General features: G+C 34.3%; 1 protein-coding gene across 1 annotated transcript in view; it reads left to right on the plus strand.

Annotated features, from left to right (window-relative positions):
• The window catches only part of RASA1 (RAS p21 protein activator 1), a 113086-nt gene that overhangs the window by 45894 nt on the left and 45949 nt on the right, over window positions 1-21243 (plus strand). Inside the window, exons 2-6 of the mRNA XM_012477549.3 lie at window positions 8658-8810; window positions 9800-9935; window positions 10671-10741; window positions 15084-15201; window positions 18667-18698. Coding sequence (XP_012332972.1) covers window positions 8658-8810; window positions 9800-9935; window positions 10671-10741; window positions 15084-15201; window positions 18667-18698 — 510 coding nt within the window. The remainder of the gene's footprint in view (window positions 1-8657; window positions 8811-9799; window positions 9936-10670; window positions 10742-15083; window positions 15202-18666; window positions 18699-21243) is intronic.

The following is a 21243-nucleotide window of genomic DNA, read 5'->3' on the forward strand; positions in this document are numbered from 1 at the left end:
ACATGTTCAGCTGTGAAGCCAGTCCTTTAGTTTTTTTATGGAATTTTTATGACATCAGCACTTTCCCTAATAGGAAGATCCCTACAGGACATTCTCTGAAATGAGAGCCTTAAACCCACTATTGGAAAAGTGGAGGAAAATTAGAGTCCTGCCTTGGTGCAGGTGAAAGAAGGGCAGGAGAAGGTTGTTATTTCCTGAGGCCTAACACACTGAACGTTACAATAAAAGACTGTAACAAGGGTGATGTGGTTTGAATGTGTGTTCCCTCCAAATCTCATGTTTAATGAGAACTCTAGAGTTGGGAGTGGGGCCTGGTGGGAGGTATTTGGATCATGGAGGTGGATCCCTCATGAATGGTTTACTGCCCTTCCTGTGGTAATGAGTTCAGGTGAGAGCTGGCTGTTTAAATATGCGGTGCCCAACCCCTACTCCATGGATTGATACTTGTCTATGGCCTGTTAGGAACTGGACTACACAGCAGGAGGTGAGCCGCAGGCAAGTGAGCATTACTGCCTGAGCTCCACCTTCTGTTAGGAGCAGTATTAGATTCTCACAAGAGTGCAAACCCTATTTTGAACTCCTCACGTAAGAGTAGGTTGTGCACTCCTTATGAGAATCGAATGCCTGATAATCTGAGGTGAAACAGTTTCATCCTGAAATCATCTCCGCTGATCCCTCTCTGTGGAAAAATTGTCTTCCACTAAATCAGTCCCTGGTGCCAGAGGTTGGGGACCACTGGTTTAAAGGAGACTGGCTCCTCCTCTCTTCTCTTACTCTCTCTGGTCACGTGATGTGCTAGCTCTCCCTTTGCCTTCTGCCATGAGTAAAAGCTTCCTGAGGCCTCACTAAATGCAGATTCCAGCACCATGCTTTCTCTATAGTCCTGTAGAATTATGAGCCAAAATAAACCACTTTTCTTTATAAATTATCCAGTTTCATGTATTCCTTTATAGCAATGTGAAGACAGACTAAGACAATGGGAGTTATAAGCCAGGAACTGTGGATGAAAGCCTATTTTTTAAAATACAGATAATAAACACAAACACATAAAGTAACACTGCAAGAAGGAATCAAAGTTGCTTTTGAAGTTTCAGGTCTGGACACTACGAAGGATGTTGGTGTCGTTAACAATAAAGAGGAGTGAGTGTGAGAGTGTGTGTGTGTGTGTGTGTGTGTGTGTGTGTGTAGAGGTATTTGCTAATTTTTTAAGATTTTGATATCTTCACCTAAGGTGAAGATTCTTGGAAGGGCTTTTTTAATTTAAGCCTAGAGTTTAGGATGGAAGTTAGATTTAGAGAGGGAAATTTGGGGATCAGTCTCAATAGAGGTTATAATTTGAGCCGATTAATAACTGATAGATACTTCCATGAATACGAATAAATATAGAAACGTAAAATCCTGAGGAAAAGCGTGTAGAAAATGCCTTCGTTTTAGGATGACCTTTGAGTAAATTGTGTAATATTTCACCCTTATTTTTTTTTAAAAAGTTACATAGGAGAAACACCTTGAGAAAGCACAAAGGGAGAAACCTAATGCCTAAAATATTACCTAACACATAATAGGAGCTTAACAAAAATCTTTGTTGAATGAAAAATTGTAACTTATTTAGGATGTAAGCGTACATGCAGGAGAATAATGAGCATATTGTGGAGAACTTTTGAGGGACAGAGTGGATAATGCCCGTTCCCCTGCCTTGTGCTCATAGAGTTATTGCTGAGACTGGATGAAAGGACAGATCTGAGAATATTTTGAACTTTTAAAATGTTCTCTGAGGCATATTTTGGTTTGGGGAACTGAAAGAAATTTCATAAGGTAATATGTCTATATTCAGCAAGTAAGTTAACATGTCTAAATTTAAGCTTATATTCTTTACATTTTATTTGGTGGGAATTAGATTTGTAAAGCATATTGTAAAGAATGTTTAAGGTATTCTTATGGTTACATATCTTTTGATAAGTCAACTTTTTTTTTTTTTTTTTTTGCCTGTGCTTTTTCCATTTGCCTGTAACATTTTTCTCACCTTCTTTCTCAGTCCCTCACTTTTTCCAAATCAGTTGCCATTCATCTTTTAGGTTTCAGTTTAGCCATCAGTTAGTTCTTTCAGGAAATGTATACTAAAATTCTAAGACTAAAACAGGTATTTTTTTTGTGTCCCTGTGTATCTTAGTATTTACTATACCAGATTACAGTTGCTTGATTTGTCTGTCTTCTCCACTAGATCCTAAATTTTAATGTCATAGTGTTCTGTGGTATTTACTTTTATATTTCTACCATGTAGCACAATGCTTGGCACATGGTTTGTTGGAGATGAACTAAATAAGAAACAATGTTAGACTAAAGTTTACTTTTAACCTTAGGATATAGTGATTTCTTGTCTTCATGTTCAGAATGGTATGCTATTGTAATTGTTGAAGATGTAAGAAAAATCCAACTATAAGAATTGAGATTGTTTTGAGGATTTAAAGTACACAGATACAGGAGATTGGAAATGTGCTGTAGGAACTGATATTAGCCGCCTGCTAGTAGGTATTGTGCTAGCCTTCCCTCCCTTTTCCTTCTCTCTTTCAACATTTGATTAACGCATAACATTTCTTGGAGAGGTGTGTGGCTTTTCTTCTCTTTGTTTTCTGTTCCCTAGGCTGATGGGAGTTAAAGGTAGTAAAAACTACACAGTCATGGTTGATTGCATTTCAGTGTAAACTTTTGTATTCTTACCTTTGGTATGTTAGTCTTTTAGTTAATTTTGGATGGACAGAATGTATGACAGTGCTGTTTCTTTAGAAATACTCTCAAAACTAAAACACTCTTTTGCGGTCCGTAAATACGTTACGTGTTGAAAAAGGAAACATTTCTGCCCTTACTTTGAACTAACTTGATTTGAGATAAATACATACACGCATGCATGTGCACACACACATACATAGACACGCTAGATATCTGGGTGTATACAAATATACCCAAGAATAGCTAATATAAACTTGCTCTCTTCCCCTCTTTCCCAGGTTGAAGTGGTGCATAGTTGGTCTAAGGAGTACTACACCTGTTTTGCTTAGCCTAGTGGTTGTTCAAATGAATTTACCAGTGACCCAATGTTAGTCTCTTATCATAGTGATTTGAAAAAAAGGCCAAGTAAAGTCACTTAGTATTCGGTGAATTTTCTTTGTTTTCTTTGTTTCCTCTTAACTTTAAGAAATCAGTTGCTTTTATTTTTTAACCTTTGACTCAGACTGTATTAGTCCATTCTCATGATGCTAAAAAGACAAATCTGAGATGGGGTCATTTATCAAGGAGAAAGGTTTAATTGATTCACAGTTCTGCAGGACTGGGAAGGCCTCAGTAAACCTAAAATCATGGCAGAAGGGGAAGCAAACATGCCCTTCTTCACATGGTGTCATCAAGGAGAAGTACTGAGGAAAAGGGGGAAAAGCCCCTTATAAAACCCTCAGATCTCATAAGAACTCACTCACTTTCACAAGAACAGTAGCATGGGGGTAACTGCCTCTATAATTCAGTTACCTCCCACCAGATCCCCTCCCACAACATGTGGGGATTATGGGAACTACAATTCAAGTTGAGATTTGGGTGGAGACACAGCCAAACCATCACAGACAGTAAGAATTGTATTTATTACAAATAAATATGGGAACTTTAGACGATTTTTATGTTTTAGCAAATTGATACCAACCTGAAATCACCAATTTAGTTTTAGAAGACACAAGCATGTGTAGGAAAGTCTCATTAGCATTTTGAGACTTCTTATAGAATAACTTCAGAAGTTTGTAATATGATCAGGCACACAGAGTCTCAAGTGATTGAGATGACAAAATTATTTTTTGGCAATTGGGTTTCTGCACGTATGTTTCTCTCTGACAACTTTGGTGCCTGTCAGTGATATAACCAAAAGGAAGAACACAGTGGAAACTAAAAGTGATCTGCTGGTAAATTCAATTTAGTTTTCTTTTTCTAAAAGGAAGTCTATTTATGTTAGCACTGTTTTAATGGTTTTCTTTTGTGTAGTAGACAGTTTTCATTTGGGATTATCAAGTTAGTTGTAAATAATTGTACAGTTTCAGTGAAATGCTTGTCTGTGTTCACAGTAGGATATTTTTTCATAGCACAGATTTCCGTATTTTTTTTTCTCTGATGAAGTGAAACAGACTAAAAAACACAAAGACTCCTCTAAGGCTCCTCAAAGGTGTTCAGCAATATGCAGCTTATTTTTTTTTCCCCTTGAGACAGGGTCTTGCTCTGTTGCGCAGTCTGGAGTGCAGTGGCATGATCTCAGCTCACTGCAGCCTTGACTTCCTGGGCTCAAGCCATCCTCCCATCTTAGCATCTTCAGTAGCTGGGACCATAGGCATGTGCCACCATGCCTGGCTAATTTTGGTGTTTTTTGTGGAGGCAGGATTTTGCCATGTTGCCCAGGCTGGTCATGAACTCGTGGGTTCAAGCAGTCCCTGCCTTAGCCTCCCAAAGTGCTGGGATATAAAGGCGTGAGCCACCGTGCCTAGCCACAGCACATATTTATAAAAAATATTCATGTAATTCCAAATTTAAAATAGAGTGATTTCTGTAACTTTTTTTTGTTCACTTATTTAACATGTGATTTTATCTTAGATGTATGATATTGTATATAAATTGATTTGTAGTTCTAAAAAAAAATGAAATCAAGGGGTTCCATATCTGTAAGATTTCTCAACAAAAATTTACAAAGCTAGCTATGAAGACATATATGTATTTCTTGAATTTCCTGCTGCTGTTCCTTTTCCCATCTTCCTTAGAGAGGCAAAGAAGAAGAGACAGGGAAATTTACTTTTTAAATAGGAGAACATTAAATGCTTTATTATTAATGTGTTATATTAAGCAGTTTTAAGTCACAGTATCTCAAGTACATACTGTCCTTTATACTGTACCACAACCTCCAAAATATATGCACATTGGGAAAAGAATGGGGGCTCTTTGAGAGTTTCCTTCTAGAGTTGCCAGGTGAAATGTAAGAATTTCTAGTTTATTAATACTATGGCATCTGCAGCCCTGATTAATCTGAATAATCTATAATGTTCAAAAAGAGTTTTGAGAAAATTTCTTCCTAAAATTAATGCCTTAGTAGAAAAAGAATGATTGGGTTCTCCTTTTCTCGTCCCCAAATTGAATGGAAAGTAAACAAGACTGGAAAATAGGTAATTGAGACTAAGATCATTCACAGATTGATCACCCATTATGCAACAGTCATAAAATTGAATAGTTTTCTTGAAGAAGTCCCATAGCCTTTGAGTATCCTCTACTCCTCTGTGATGGTTTGATAATAATCAAGCAAATATTTACTGAGTTCTTGCTATCCATTAGGTACTCTTCTAAGCAACTTTATACATGTTAGCTCATTTAATAATATTAAGCCAACATTCTGTGAGGTAGACACTATTGTATTCCTTTTATAGATGAGGAAACTGAAGCTCAGAGATAAAGTAATCTGCCTACATTTGCACAGCTAGGTTGGTAGAGCTGGGATTCAAAAACAGTGACTCTAGAGACTTTTCTCTTAACCATTCTACTATAAAGCCTATGTAGTATTTTTCATTTTTGTGTTTTTCTTTATAGGAATTTAGGACAAGTATTTAATTTTATTCTGAGGTTAAGATCGAAATTAATTTCCCTAATTTACAAGTGATGGTAACAACATACAAAATGTAAACACTTGGCCATAACTGGAGATGTTTCTGATGAGACTGGGTATGTTTAGGGTGGCATCGCCATAGATTGGAGGTTTCTGGTAAGTCTTGGTCTTCTGTTAGTATGCTTTGTCTCTTTTGAACAAGCTCAGGGAGTGTCAGCATAACCATCCTTCTTTGAGTTCTATCAGCCTACACTGTTTTCACATATCAGAATTTCTGGCTGGGCCAGAAGTTTGTTACAGTTGAAATGGTTTAACATTTTTTAAGGATCAAATCAACTACATAAATGTTTACAAGCTGATGGCTGGATAATTTAATTATAGTTTATAGTCCTAATCAAGAATTGATGCGTTTTGCTTTATGTTTTTGAAGCCTATGACCTTTTGACATGAAAGAAAATTACTATCGTGTAGGCAACAGTTACTTATTTAGATTAATGTCTTTCTCCAGAACTGACCTACCCATTTTAATGCTCAGATATTAGGGAAAGTACATAGATGTGAAAAACTGACTCAGTGTGGTAGATTACACCTGTAATCCCAGCACTTTGGAAGGCTGAGGTGGGCATATCACTTGAGTCAAGGGGTTTGAGACCAGCCTGGGCAACATGGCAAAACCCTGTTCTCTACAAAAAAAAAAAAAAAAAAAAAATTAGCTGAGCATGGTAGCATGTGTCTGCAGTCTCAGCTACTTGAGAGGCTGTGGTGGGAGGATGGCTTGTGTCTGGAAGGTGGAGGTTGCAGTCAGCTGAGATCATATCAGTGCATTCCAGCCTGGACAACAGAGTGAGACCCCCATCTTAAAAATACAAAACAAAAACAACTAAAAACCACAAATAAACGTATATCAGTTAAAATCCTAAGTCAGATATCTAATATAAAGTAGTAATTTTGTAATGCCTCATGGATCTCTGTGTATCATTTCCTGGTGAATTCAAAAGATGAAGGAGATTAAATAAAACCTTTTCATCTTGATAGTGCCTAAGACACAACAGAAATTTTACAAATAACAAGTACACAAAAACAGAGATTTGCTTAAAATTGTCCTTAATTTTATCTTTGTTGGATATATAAATCTGTTCTCTGGGATAGTTCCGCTGCTTTAAGTAATGGGGAATGTACTAGTTTCATATTCTAAAAATATCCTAAGGATATCCCATATATTTTTATACTAAACCTTATAGCCTGAAATTTCAAAATTTTATTTTCTTATGTAGTTAAATTATAGTTCTTCAGAGGACCTTTATGATCTCCAGTGTAAACTTTTCATTTCAGATTAAAAAAATCCCTGAGTTCTTGAAAATTAAATTTAATTGTCATTTGTCTCAAAGATAATGGCTACACTAAGATTAGGATTTTAGAGGAATGCAATATTGATTGTTCTAATACTGAGAGTTTACAATTATGTTTTATAAATAAGTTTTTTCATTATTTTTAGTCTTATGCATAGGGCTCTAAATACATAGGTTGGTTTTAGAAGGAAACTAAAAGTAATTCTTTAAAGAAGTTTTAAGTTTCTGTGTTTTTGTTTTATTTTTATTTCTAGAAAGAGTCTCACTCTGTCACCAGGCTGGTGTACAGTGGCACGATCTCAGCTCACTGCAACCTCTGCCTCCCAGGTTGAAGCGATTCTCCTGCCTCAGCCTCCTGAGTACCTGGCACTGTAGGCATGTGCCACCACTCCCAGCTAATTTTTGTATTTTTAGTAGAGATGGGGTTTCACCATGTTGGCCAGAATGGTCTCAATCTCTTGACCTTGTGATCCACCCGCCTCAGCCTCCCAAAGTGCTGGGATTACAGGCATGAGTCACTGTATTTTATTTTATTTTATTTTTATTTTATTTTATTTTTAAAAATTATGGAGTCAAGAATAACGAGCTTTTATTACAACGGTCTTACAAAAATAGTCATAGTACCATAATGCGTTTATCATTGGCTCATATATTATATAATATTATACGTACTACATTATTTTAAATATAAGATTACAAATAAACTTTGGTAAAGCTGAAATACTGTATTATGTTACATAATTGAATATATCAATGTAATATGAATGTTTGTTTTCCTCTGAATGTTTCAAATTAGGCTGTAAGTATCTAAGGATGAGTTTGGCTAAACTATCAAAAATATAAAAATATTTTATAACAATTACTTTGGAGATTTGTTAGCATGCCTGTTTGATACTTCTAGTATATTTCTAAGTATATTTCTGTTTATATCAGTCCATGAGGCTTTTATAGGCATACTTGGTATCATGGATGATGCTAGAGTTATAGCCAGTTTCTTAAGCAGATCATTTGATAGTATGTAGGTAGAGTACAGTTAAATTGAGAGCAAGAAGGGTGAAGGGACAAAGGTGCTATTTATTCTTCCACATGTTTGTTAAATAAGTTTGGAAAGTTGAATGCACATGTATAGTCATGGAGTAGATTATCTTAGAGCCAAAGGGATTAATCAGCTTCATGTTCAAATAGGAAATTAGAATAGCAACCTTTAGACAGTGTAATTCTGTTTTCCTGTCTCAGGGCACAAACACTAAAATAGAATAAAACATTTTATATTCTTATAGGTTCCATGTGCCTGGTGAAGTCTTGGTTCCTTAGTATAAGATAGAAGTGGTAAATTAATCATTTCCATTTGTCCATCTTTTATTTTTCTAAGTAAGGATTTGGTTGCCGTAGTTTTATATTTTGAATAGCAGGCAATCCTGGAGGTAGGAAGATGGGTAGAAATGGAAAAAATTATGTAAGAGATGACTAGGACTGAACTTATAGAACAAATTAAAGACCAAGTAAATGAGTATTTTTTGAGAGACTGAGGTTAAATAGAATTGAGTTAAAATTAGAATAATTGGTTCAGAGTAAAATATAAATGTTTAAGTTACATGTAGGCATTTAAAACCCCTAGTGATATGTTTTTCAAGTACCAATAGAAACTTTACAGTTGCAATTTATATTGTAATATCTTCTCTCTTTTCCCCTAGGTGGTATCATGGAAAACTTGATAGAACGATAGCAGAAGAACGCCTCAGGCAGGCAGGAAAATCTGGCAGTTATCTTATAAGAGAGAGTGATCGGAGGCCAGGGTCCTTTGTACTTTCATTTCTTAGCCAGATGAATGTTGTCAACCATTTTAGGTAAGTCTTTATTCCTATTATGAAGCCACATGGTGTAGTTATTTTTATATAATATTTATAAATATACCTGTGTAATAAAGGTGAATGACTCAGTAACAAATAATAGAAAAGGATGCTTGTTTTCAGTCAAAGATTTAATCAGTGATTTAGAGAGATTCTTTTGAATGGTCACATTTTTTGTTTAAAAACAATATTTTTGGGCATTATGGTGCTGATTCTCAAATATATTTATAGCTTTTAAAGCATAAAGAATTACAAATAAACTTTGGTAAGGCTAAAGGAAAGGAATTACATACTTTTAGACTATAGAATAACAAAAAGTATGGGAGACCCTGTTTAAAACTCAGCTTGTGTCCTTTATTTTAGCTTCATTATTCTGAAACTCTTTGTAGACATGTACTTCAGTGAAACAGTCATGTAAATTTTCAAGTGCAAATATTCTGTATATATAAATATATGTATATTATTTTGTTTCACTTTTATAGAAGAAATTGAAAAAAATCATCTAATGCATATAGTGTTAAATGATAAAATGTTTGTGTACCCTTGGTTTTTTTAAAGTAAGCTTTAGTAGTACCATGATACCACATGTAGTATGTAAAATTATTATTGTACTTTGTGTAAATATTTCAACAGATCTGTGAGCTACTTTTAGCCAGAGAAAACTTAGTAAAATTGTTAATTTGGCCCTAAATATGGAAAGTGAGAAGAGGTATCTGAGGGTGAATTTTCAAATATTTGATGGAATTCTGTAATTGAGGTTTATAAGCCTGATATGTATTTCATATCAAATGCATGTATATATATGCAAGAGAAATAGCCCCAAGTAATTTGCAGTGATAAAGATATTAATGGTATTTTAGTATAAGGATGTAGTTACAAGGAAAAAGAGTATGGCAATTATGGATTTATAATTTCTTTATGAAACTTGGTCTTTAAAATTGGCTGTAAAGATTTTTTTATCCTGTTATTTTTTCCTGTTCCAATAGGATTATTGCTATGTGCGGTGATTACTACATTGGTGGAAGACGTTTTTCTTCACTGTCGGATCTAATAGGTTATTACAGTCATGTTTCTTGTTTGCTTAAAGGAGAAAAATTGCTTTATCCAGTTGCACCACCAGAGGCAAGTTTTCAAAAGTTTATTTTTTCACTATAATAATGATTTTAGCTGTTGTTCAGTTTCTTATGATGTTTAATAAATTCAAGTTTTCACTATAATAATGATTTTAGCTGTTGTTCAGTTTCTTATGATGTTTATTATAATTCAAGTTTTCACTCTAATAATGATTTTAGCTGTTTTTCAGTTTCTTATGATGTTTATTATAATTCAAGAAGTATTTGTTGTATTAAATTTTAATTCGGGTTATAATTTCAGAACAAAATGGACAACTTCTTTGAAAAAGAAAATACTTTTCAGTAATTTTGTATTTAAGAAATCAGATTAAAAAAAATACTGTATGGTGATAGCTTAACAAATATTTCTGAATGTATAAAGACAAATTACTGATTTCATAGTACTCAACCTGACTTTGCTGCAGGATTCTGAAATGCCTTCTGTATCATCAGAGAAAGGTTAACTTACATGTTTCATATAGTATATTTAAAATGAAATGATCATTCATATTACCTGATAAAAGCATATTGCTTATATTTAAAATATAATTTTCATAAAAACAAAAACAACAAAAAAGTCTTGCTAGGCACTGGGTGTTTATAGTCCAAGTAAAAATTTATTTGATCTCATGGAATTTCTGATGTGAATTTTTTTTGACTTTAACTGTGTGGATATGCTTCTTTTGACTTTCAGATAAAAAGACTGTCTTTTTAAAACCCTTTTTTTTTTTTTAATGGTTTCTAGCCAGTAGAAGATAGAAGACGTGTACGAGCTATTCTGCCTTACACAAAAGTACCAGACACTGATGAAATAAGGTATTTTATAATCTATTCTCATGTATAGGCATTTTAAAGAGCTAGACTTGGAAGATTTTTTACTCTTGGACTAGGAAGGTTTTGCAATTTGAAGAAATGGCATATACCAAGGTGAAAGAGCTTTTAATACTGGGTCTATTGCTCCTGGACCTTTGGGTTGGCTTATTTTTTCAGACTGTGGCTTTGGATCAGGATGGATCTGATCCACCCTGATAGGAGTGAATATAATAGGAGAAATAATTAGGTTTTATTACATTGTCTCACAAAGGAGAGTTCTTTTTTAATCTATATCCTATTTAAGTTTTTGTTACCATGAGACATTCATGCCCCAGCTATAAATAAGCTTCTGTTTTATGTAGTGGGTGAATAATTTTAAACCTTTGGAATGTTATAGAATTATACAACATGTTAGTTTTTTAAAATTTCTATATAATTTATTATGTAATTTGGTAATCAAATTATCTGTGTCTTTCTATAAGCTATTTAACTTTCTAGTGGAAACTGTTTCTTACTATTCTCTCATTTAATTTTTATTGACACACTTTTATTTGTAATCTAAACTGGAAAGCCCTATAAAAGACAAAGGAGAAAATGCGTATATTAAAGAAGAACAGTGATGAAATATAAATTTAGAAATTTAGGTAATTTTTAATTTTTTTGTGGAATCATTTAGGACAGCAGTTCTCAAAGTATGTTCCATGTAACTCAAAGTATGTTCCATGGGATCTTTGAGACCCATTTCAAAGGTTCATGTATTAGTCAGCGTTCTCTAGAGGAGATTTATTATTGGGAATTGGTTAACCCAGTGATAGATAGAGGCAGAAAAGACCCACAGTTGGCTGTCTGCAATCTGGAAACCCAAGAAGGCCAGTGGTATAATTCAATCTACATCTAAAGACCTGAGAACCGGGGAGCCTATGGTGTAAATCCTAGTTTGAGTGCACGAGAAGATGAGATGAAATGTCCTAGCTCAACTAGTGAGGAAGAAAACAAGGGATGAATTTCTCCATCCTCTACTTTTTGTTCTCTTTAGACCCTTAGTCAACTGGATGATGCCTACTCACATTGGGGATGGCAGGATACTGTCCTCTGATTCAAATGCTGATCTCATTAAGAAACACCCTCACAGACAAACCCAGAAATATAATATTTAATCTGGGAACTCTGCAGCCTAGCCAACTTGACACATAAAATTAACCATCACAACCCATGAGATCAGATTATTTTCATAACCATACTAAGACATCATTTGCCTTTTTCATTGTGAATTTTACAGTGATGGTACAAAAGCAATGGGTGGTAAAACTGCGGTGTCTTAGTAGAAATCAAGACTGTGGCACAAAAGTTTACAGTATTCTTCACTGTTACACACTTGGAGTTAAAGATAGCTTCATGTAAGAGTGTTATTGATGAGGGAGTAAAAAATATTTATTAAATTTCAACCTGTGACCATACAACTTTAATCTGTATGATGAAATGGGAAGTATGTATAAAACACTTCTGCTGTGTACCAAAGATCAGTGTCATGAGGAAAAGCAATGTGAGATAACTGAACTAGAGACAGAGTCTTGCTCTGTCACCTAGGCTGGAGTGCAGTGGCACAATCTTGGTTCACTGCAACCTCCACCTCCTGGGTTCAAGGGATTCTCAAGCCTCAGTCTTTTGAGCAGCTGGAATTATAGGCATGTGGCACCAGGTCCAGCTAATTTTTGTATCTTAGTAGAGACGGGGTTTTGCCATGTTGGCCAGGCCAGTCTTCGATCTCCTGACCTTGAGCGATCTGCCTGCCTTGGCTTCCCAAAGTACTGGGATTACAGGGTTGAGCCATTGCGCTTGGCTTAGCTGTTACTTTTGTGCACACCATTTCACTTAAAATGTTTGACATTTTTTGAAAAAGAACAAAGTGAGACTATTATTTCAAGGAAAATAACTGTTAGTATTTGTTGTCAATAACAAAATTTGACTTTTGAGTAAAAATGAGAATTTTAGACTTTTCTGTATTGGCCATCAAGAATTTTACAATTTCTGAGATAATGACTTTTCTGATGAGATAGGTGGTGATAATAAAGAATGAATTTTTTTCTTTTCCTTTTTTTTTTTTTTTTAAGATAGAATTTCACTCTTGTCACCCAGGCTGGAGTGCAATGGCATGATCTTGACTCATTGCAACCACTGCCACCCAGATTCAAACGATTCTCCTGCCTCAGCCTCCTGAGTAGCTGGAACTGTGGGTGCCTGCTACCACACCTGACTAATGTTGGTATTTTTAGTAGAGGTGGGGTTTCACCATGTTGGCCAGGGTGGTCTTGAACTCCTGACCTTGGGTGACTTGCCTCTCCAAAGTGCTGGGATTGCAGGCGTGAGCCACTGTGCCTGGCCAAGAATAAGAGGTTTTGATAGTGTATATAATGTGTTAATAACTAGAAGATAGACATAGTTCAGTGAACTAATATTTTCTAAATGATCAATGTATGATGTTATGCATGAGTAAAAGATTAATTCAAAGTGCAAGATAGACTAGTAGATGTTATTGGAATGCATACAGAAAGTTCACTGATGAATAGTTTTGGATTCCATATTACAACTAACCTTCAAGAAAGTACCACTCGCTGAGTTTTTGGTTTGATTTCATAGAATATCTATAATTATCTGAAAAGGTTATTAAAATATCCCTTTTACACTATATTCTTAGGTGAAGCCAGATTTTCTTAATATGCTTTGAGCAAAAAGTCATATAGCAGCAAATTTAATACAGAAGTAGATATGGGACTTCAGCAGTTTTCAGTTGAGCCAGGCATTAAGAGATTTGCAAAATTATAGAACAGTGATATTCTCACTAAATTTGTACAAGTTATAAATATTTTTCATATTTTTAATGAGTTTTTTTTTTAAAGGAATTAGTTAATATTTTTAAAATTTGTTTTAAATTTGAATATGGTAAATATCTGTAGATATCCATATAAATAAAAGGCACTTATGATATCAATTTTTAAGAGTGTAAGAGGTCCTGAGAGACCAAAAAACAAGAAGATGGGAATTTAAACAATAATTAGATGATAGAAATTTGGGTTTATGAGTCTTTTAAAAAATTTGTGCATACCTGTGAATTTCAAAATAAAATAACTTAAGAATTCATGATTTAATAAATCACTTTAGTTTGTTTTGAGGGGGAAAACACAAAATAATACGGAATGAGTTATGGTTATGTTGTATTACTACTAACAAACTTATTTAAATTTTTTTTTTAGTTTTGCACCATGAAAAGTTGGTATAGCAACAACATTGAAACTTTATGACTACTTTCAACTAAGAAATGAAATTTACCAGTTCATGTTCACGCTCCGTTTACACATTCAATGATTTTCCTTACTGTGCTTATTTAAGTGGTTCTAGAAAGGAATAATTTAATTGGTTAAGTGATAATGTCTGCTGCCATTCAGCTAGTGAAATATTGCCCATCATTAAGAAGGACTGTAGAATCAAGATAGAATATAATATTCTATGATTATTCAAATACTGAGTTAAATGTTGTATATAAGTTCTGTTTTTCGAAACATTGTCCAAGAAACAGTGAAGCTTGAGATAGCATAGAGAAAACAGTTAAAGCTTTCAAGGATAGGAGAATAGATTAACTTAAATTTACTTAATAGACTTTGGTTTGTGAAAGACTGAAAGGAAAATTGTTGAAAAATATGATAGATACAGTTACAGATACAGGATTAATGGTAGCATCCAACAAATCTTGAAACTTTGTGTTCAGAAGCATTCTTTCAAAGCATGTATTTTTTGCCTTCTTGTTCTTTGTCATAAATGAAGTCATATCAGTCTGATCATGGAATCTCAACTGGCTGTACATGTTTGGTTTCAGATTCTTTATTTTTTCAAATACATACATAAATTTCCAGTAAACTTGGAAGAATTCATTTATACAGTTTGAATATCATCCTTGTTTTTGATTTTATATATAACCTACATCTGAAAGAGTAATAACATTGAAACATAAATTTTTCAATTCAGTTTTCTTACACCCCAAAACCTTTAATATATGTATAATTAGTTTCTGTTAACAGAAGTTGTAATTTGAGTCTAACAATAATTCAGTGTTAGAGATAGTACAGATACTATTATCAAACCCATTTTACTCATGAGGAAATTAAGATTCAGATTATTTATTATCTTCAGAGATTTACGTGTAGATAATGCCAGAAATAGGATACAAATTTAGGGTATTTGACGCTAATTCCTTGTATTTTTTGATATATTACTATCCTGTTTTGTGGTGTATGACTGTTCGAATTTATGTATTTAAAATTTTTAATAATTTAAAAATTGCTATTTTCAGTTTCCTAAAAGGAGATATGTTCATTGTTCATAATGAATTAGAAGATGGATGGATGTGGGTTACAAATCTAAGAACAGATGAACAAGGCCTTATTGTTGAAGATCTAGTAGAAGAGGTGGTAAGTTTTGTTCTTTTCTTCTCAATTCTAAATTCTAATTATTTGATAAAATTTGGATCTTTCCCATAATCAGAGAAAGTAGCTATGAATACATTTCTTTTATAAAAGAACTTAATTGCTAAGTACAAGGAGTTTTTCATTAAAATCTATTTATTATAAGTGCTGTTTGTTAGTGTGGCACATAAGCTAGCTTGTTATACTACATATCTGCCAATATTCAGAAAGCTTTTATGAGTTTCTATGAATTAAAAATATATTAACATTTGTGCTTTTTTTGAGACAGAGTCTTGGTCTGTTGCTCAGGCTGGAGTGCAGTGGCATAATCTCGACTCACTGCAACCTCCACCTCCCAGGTTCAGGCGATTTTCGTGCCTCAGCCACCCAAGTAGCTGGGATTAGAGACATGCGCCACCACGCTCAGCTAATTTTTTAATTTTTTAAAATAGAGATAGGGTTTTACCATGTTGGCCAGGCTGGTCTCAGACGTCTGACCTCAAGTGATCCACCCGCCTTGATCTCCCAAAGTGCTGGGATAACAGGTGTGAGCCACTGTACCTGGCTCATTTGTGCTTATTTTTGTCCCTTTTTTTGCCCTCTTGTTCTTCCTCATAAGTGAAGTTATATCGGTCTGATCGTGGAATCTCAACTGGTTGCACAAATTTGGTTTCAGATTCTTTATCTTTCAAATATATGTATAATTTTCCAATAAACTTGGAAGAATTCATTTATATTATGCATATGTTATTCCATGGTTCTACAGTTTGGATACCATTCTTATTTTTGTTGCCATCATATAATACGTTATCTTATGGTATCTATTACCATGTGCATTTTTAATAACAGGTCAGCATTTGAATAGCTTTTATACTTCAGAGACAATACTCAGTATTAAATATATCAAACATTATAACTTTGGAATTCTCCCTTTCCTTTCTGATTTGTCTAGTGGGATGGAGTGGCTTTCTGTTGTCTCTTACAGCCCTCAAAGCTACTGTTTTTAAATTATGCCATCAGACCTGATAATATGCTGAAATGTCTGCGCTGATTATTGCTCCCGGAAGACTGCAGTGGAGAATATATTTCTTTTCCTATACTCTTACCTGTCTCTTCTGGCAACTGGATCTTGATATATAGAAGTAAAGCATACTGTGTAGAGGTGGAAAAAGTTGAGGAAATGGTGTGATACATTCTATACTCATAGTCATATAGTTGTTTAGTGAAAGAGCTAGGATTAAGACTCCTAATTTCTAGATTATTATTCTGTATTCTACAATAAAAGAGATATTTATTCCATATAGGCAAACAGTATTCATACTGAAGCATCTTACTATGTTAGTTTTCCTGTAAAATTTGTTAGTAAAACTTGTAGTTTGGGTTTCCCTCTCCCTCCCATACCACCATCTTCCCCTTCCTGATTACTTAAATAAATTGCACTGTAGTTGAACTTTTCTTGAGCTCTTGGAATTCTGGATCAAATTTAACAAGATAAACTTTAATAAGAGTAAGTGAAAATTATTCAGTGTATACAGAAAAATAGTAACAACCCAAACCAGAATAAGGAGACATGACCTAACATCAGTCAATACAGGGATGAAGAAAAAAGTTAGCAACCTCGTATGAGTGAATAATGTGATGTGGTTGCTAAAAATGAATATAGTAATATTATAAATAAATAGTGGAATAATTACAAGTCAGTTATAAATAATTTTTACTCCAGGGCCGGGCGCGGTGGCTCATGCCTGTAATCCCAGCACTTTGGGAGGCCGAGGCGGGTGGATCACGAGGTCAAGAGATCGAGACCATCCTGGTCAACATAGTGAAACCCTGTCTCTACTAAAAATACAAAAATTAGCTGGGCGTGGTGGCGCACGCCTGTAATCCCAGCTACTCAGGAGGCTGAGGCAGGAGAATTGCCTGAACCCAGGAGGCAGAGGTTGTGGTGAGCCAAGATCACCCCATTGCACTCCAGCCTGGGTAACAAGAGCGAAACTCCGTCTCAAAAAAAAATATATATATATAATAATAATAATAATTTTTACTCCAATATGTAGAATAACTTTCACAACGGGCTTTATTAGAGGATAGTGAATTCCTTGTAGATTGAAAAACCATTTGGACATTTTTAGATTGTGAAGATGTTTCAGGCATTCAGTTAGTGGTTAGATTTAAAGAATTTCTCCTTCTAAAATTCTAATTAGTATTCCCCAAACACATTTATGCTTTTATATATTAACTCTAGAATGTATGCTCTGTGAGGGGAGGGCCTTTTGTCTCTGATTGACTGATGTATTCCCATTGCCTAGAATAGTGGCTGGCATTAGTAGGCATTCAGTAGATGTTTGTTAAGTAAATGAATGTCTCTATGCTTACAGTTTTCCCTCTTCCTTGACATTCCTGCCCTGTTAGAATGCCTTGTAAAATTTGATTCATCTTTATCAGTTCAGTTCATGCCTTGTTTCACAGAGGATTTATGCCTTTTTCAAATCTCTTAGGCAAAATTGTTTCCTTCTGTTACACTGTCTAAAATTAATTTATTATGTACACTTCTTCTATAAGAGAGTAACCCTTTTAGTGATACAATGGTAATGTTATTCATTTTTATAGTTTTTTTTTTTTCCCTACTGCCTTGGATATAGTAGCATTCAGTGAGTGTTTGATTTTAGTTTGATTAGGTATTTAATGAGTGAGGACCAAATTGTGAAAAATAAATCCACATGTAGTTAGACCATTTTTCTCCATAATAGTGGAACGAGTAACACTGTAGTATCTTAAATCAGAGGAATATAGAATAAAATAAAGTTCAAAACATGATAAAAGAGGGATATCTTTTATATTCAAAGTTGGTATTCACTTTTTAGGGGCTCAAAATGTCTCGCTGAAGAGGTAGCATTTGAGATGGTTCCTTCCTAGATGGGGTAGGTTTTTATCTAACAGGTAGAAAGCAAAAAGTGAAAAGTACATTCTGAGAAAAAAAGAAAAAGCTACAGTGGTAGGAGATTGGCAAATAGGAAGTTATGTGTGACCATGGCATAGATACCTAAAAAGAATTGGTAGTATGAGACAGAAAATGTGGACTTGAGTCCTGTGGTAAAGGACTTCAGTTGAAGAATGAGAAATTTATAGGCAGTAGAGAGGTGTTTGTTTTTTGTTTGGTTTTTCTTAACATAGGGCAAAGCTGCTGTTGAAACTGATGTATCCAAGTTAGAGTGGTGGAGTAGGACATAGAGGTAATTATATTAGTTGGGCTGTTGTACTAATTTAAGAAAAATGGGTAAGAGGGCCTGAGTTAGGGTAATGGCAACAAGAAAAGATTAAGAGAGGTATGAAAAGATATTTCTTGAACAGAAACATCTTTTCTTGTATACACACAAATATGAAGGGCAGTATGGGTTGAAGATATGATTTTTAATAGAAGTAGATTAATAGTTAATTATATAAAATACTGTCTTAATGTCTTCCCTTTAGGGCCGGGAAGAAGATCCACATGAAGGAAAAATGTGAGTTTGTGTTAATTACTACAACGAAAAAAATAAATATATCTATATTGTAAATTTACTAATTGGAAAACTTTGGCAAAAATTTTTTTTTTAAGTTTTTAGACTGACTTAAACGTCTTTTTAATTTGGCTTATGGAACTGATTTCTAAATATTAAGGATCTAGTGATACAACTAAATAGAACTCTCTTTATCACCACACTTAAAGACTTTCAATAAACATTACATTTATAACATTGTGAATGTCACAGTTTAGCACAATTTAAAATTATTCATAGTATTTACTGGTTATTAATAGTATTTCTTGTTTTATAGCCACATCTTTTATCCCTCCCCGCCGCCCCCCATAACAGTTCTTCACAATTTTAGTAGGATTCTGCAAGGTCTTTTTTTCATAATCTTCAGACTGATTTTATGTATATGTAAGTTTTCTTATAAAGATATGAATCATTAATCCCAATTCTGTCTTACTCACATTTTAATAGATTATTCATCTTGCAATATCTTTTCAGTAGTACAACATTTTTTTCTTACCGTTCAGCATTTATGTATGGAACTTGAGGCTTGCCTCAAGTGTTTGGTTTTTCTGTTTTCTAACCATTAGAATATAAAAACATTAAACTGACTACTCCATTTGCAGTCACCTTATTTAATGCTTCACCCTTCTGTAAGTGAAATATGTAAGCTATTTTCTGAGTTCATTTTTATTATTTCTCGTAGCTACAAAATAGACTCCATTAGTGAGACTGTACCTTGCTGTTTGTATTAGTTTCAAGTCTTCCCCTCTTCTTTTTTGTTATTTTTATTATTATTATTTTTTGACATGGAGCCTTGCTCTGTCACCCAGGCTGGAATGCAGTGGCATGATCTCTGCTCATTGCAACCCCTGCCTCCCGGGTTCAAACGATTCTCCGCTTCAGCCTTCTGAGTAGCTGGGACTATAGGCACACGCCATCACGCCAGGCTGATGCTTGTACTTTTAGTAGAGATGGGTTTTTGCCATGTTGGCCAGACTTGTCTTGAATTCCTGACCTCAAGTAATCTACCAGCCTAGGCTTCCCAAAGTGCTGGAATTACAGGTGTGAGCCACTGTGCCTGGCTAGGAGTTGCAAATTTTGATTATAGCTTTGAGGATCAGATAGACAATGTAAGCAAGTGAAGTAGGTCAGGTATATATATTCCCAGTTTTCTTTAGACACAATAATCTTGATCTTTCTTATTTTCCCTCTTTGATAGAGATCAAGGTACATGGAACTATGTTCCTACTATCAAAAAACAGCACTGAAAGTGTGGTAACAAATGACAACTGACATTCATTAATGGTATTAGAGAAAACTGGGAGGTAGAAAACTAGAAAGAGTATAAGGAAGACAGTTACAACCACATTATGGGTCTCATTGAACAGTACGCAGCCCCCCCTGCCCCCAGCTATCTTTCTGGGGCTTGTGCACAAAATCTACAAGCGGAAAAAGTGACCTAGAGACTGCAAGGGCGGAGAGGAAGCTCTCAATAAATAAATTATTGTGTTAAAAAAAAAAGGTAATTTTTGTGTTAAAAATTACTGTGTTAAAAAAAAAAGTGATTGTAAGGTAATCACTCTAGTTGATATGTGTAGGGATGTGAGTCTAGTGTTGTGAGAGCCTCCTGATTTTCAAAAGACCATAAATCTAGATTTTTATTTTTATTTTAGATTATAGAAATGGAATTTTTAATTTAAAAATGTAGGTTAAATGCCAGTAAACACTTAAAGCTGCGTACATTTCTCATAAAACATAAATCCCACTTTCACTTGGAAGTTTTTTTATCTGATAGCATTGTCATTCTTCCATTTTTCTTAACTTTATGTAATTTCTTATTTGGTATTTAGCATAACTAAAATTTGCATTGTTGGTTTATTTTATGTGTGTGTTTGTTTCCTTTAATTTCTTAATACATGACTATGGCAATGAGGCAGTACTTTAAATTCTTTAAAGTGTCCTCAGTAACATCTATAAGTACCCTTTGAGATTAAATAGATGGTATAACTTTGGGTTTCTTTCCAGGTCTTTGTTTCCATGATATAGGCACCGAGTCTGGATGGTTTTGTCTCCTAAAATATTTCTTGAATGTTTACCGCCTTCTCAAATCTTAAATAACTATATTCTAGTTCAGGCCTTTTTAAATCTCTTGCCAGGATTCGATATAGCAGTAACCTCCAAGTGGATCTCCCTTGACTCTTTAGCCTTATCAAATCCTTTTTTCCAGTAGCTAGAATAATTTACCTAGATGGTATCACATTTTCACCTAAAATCCTTAATTGGCAGCAGATACATGAAAAAATGCTCACCATTCATTATTGATCTTCAGATAAATGCAAATCAAAACTACAATGACATTTCATCTCACCCCAGTTATAATGGCTTTTATCCAAAAGATATTATAATGAATGCTGGCGAGGATGTGGAGAAAAGGGAACCCTTGTACCCTGTTGGTGAGAGTGTAAATGAGTGTAGTTACTATAGAGTACAGCATGGAAGTTCCTCAAAAAATTGAAAAGAAATCAGTATA

Source organism: Aotus nancymaae, unplaced genomic scaffold (genome assembly GCF_030222135.1).
Source record: "Aotus nancymaae isolate 86718 unplaced genomic scaffold, 86718_ANA_hifiasm-v0.15.2.pri h1tg000014l, whole genome shotgun sequence".
Classification (NCBI taxonomy): Eukaryota; Metazoa; Chordata; class Mammalia; order Primates; family Aotidae; genus Aotus; species Aotus nancymaae.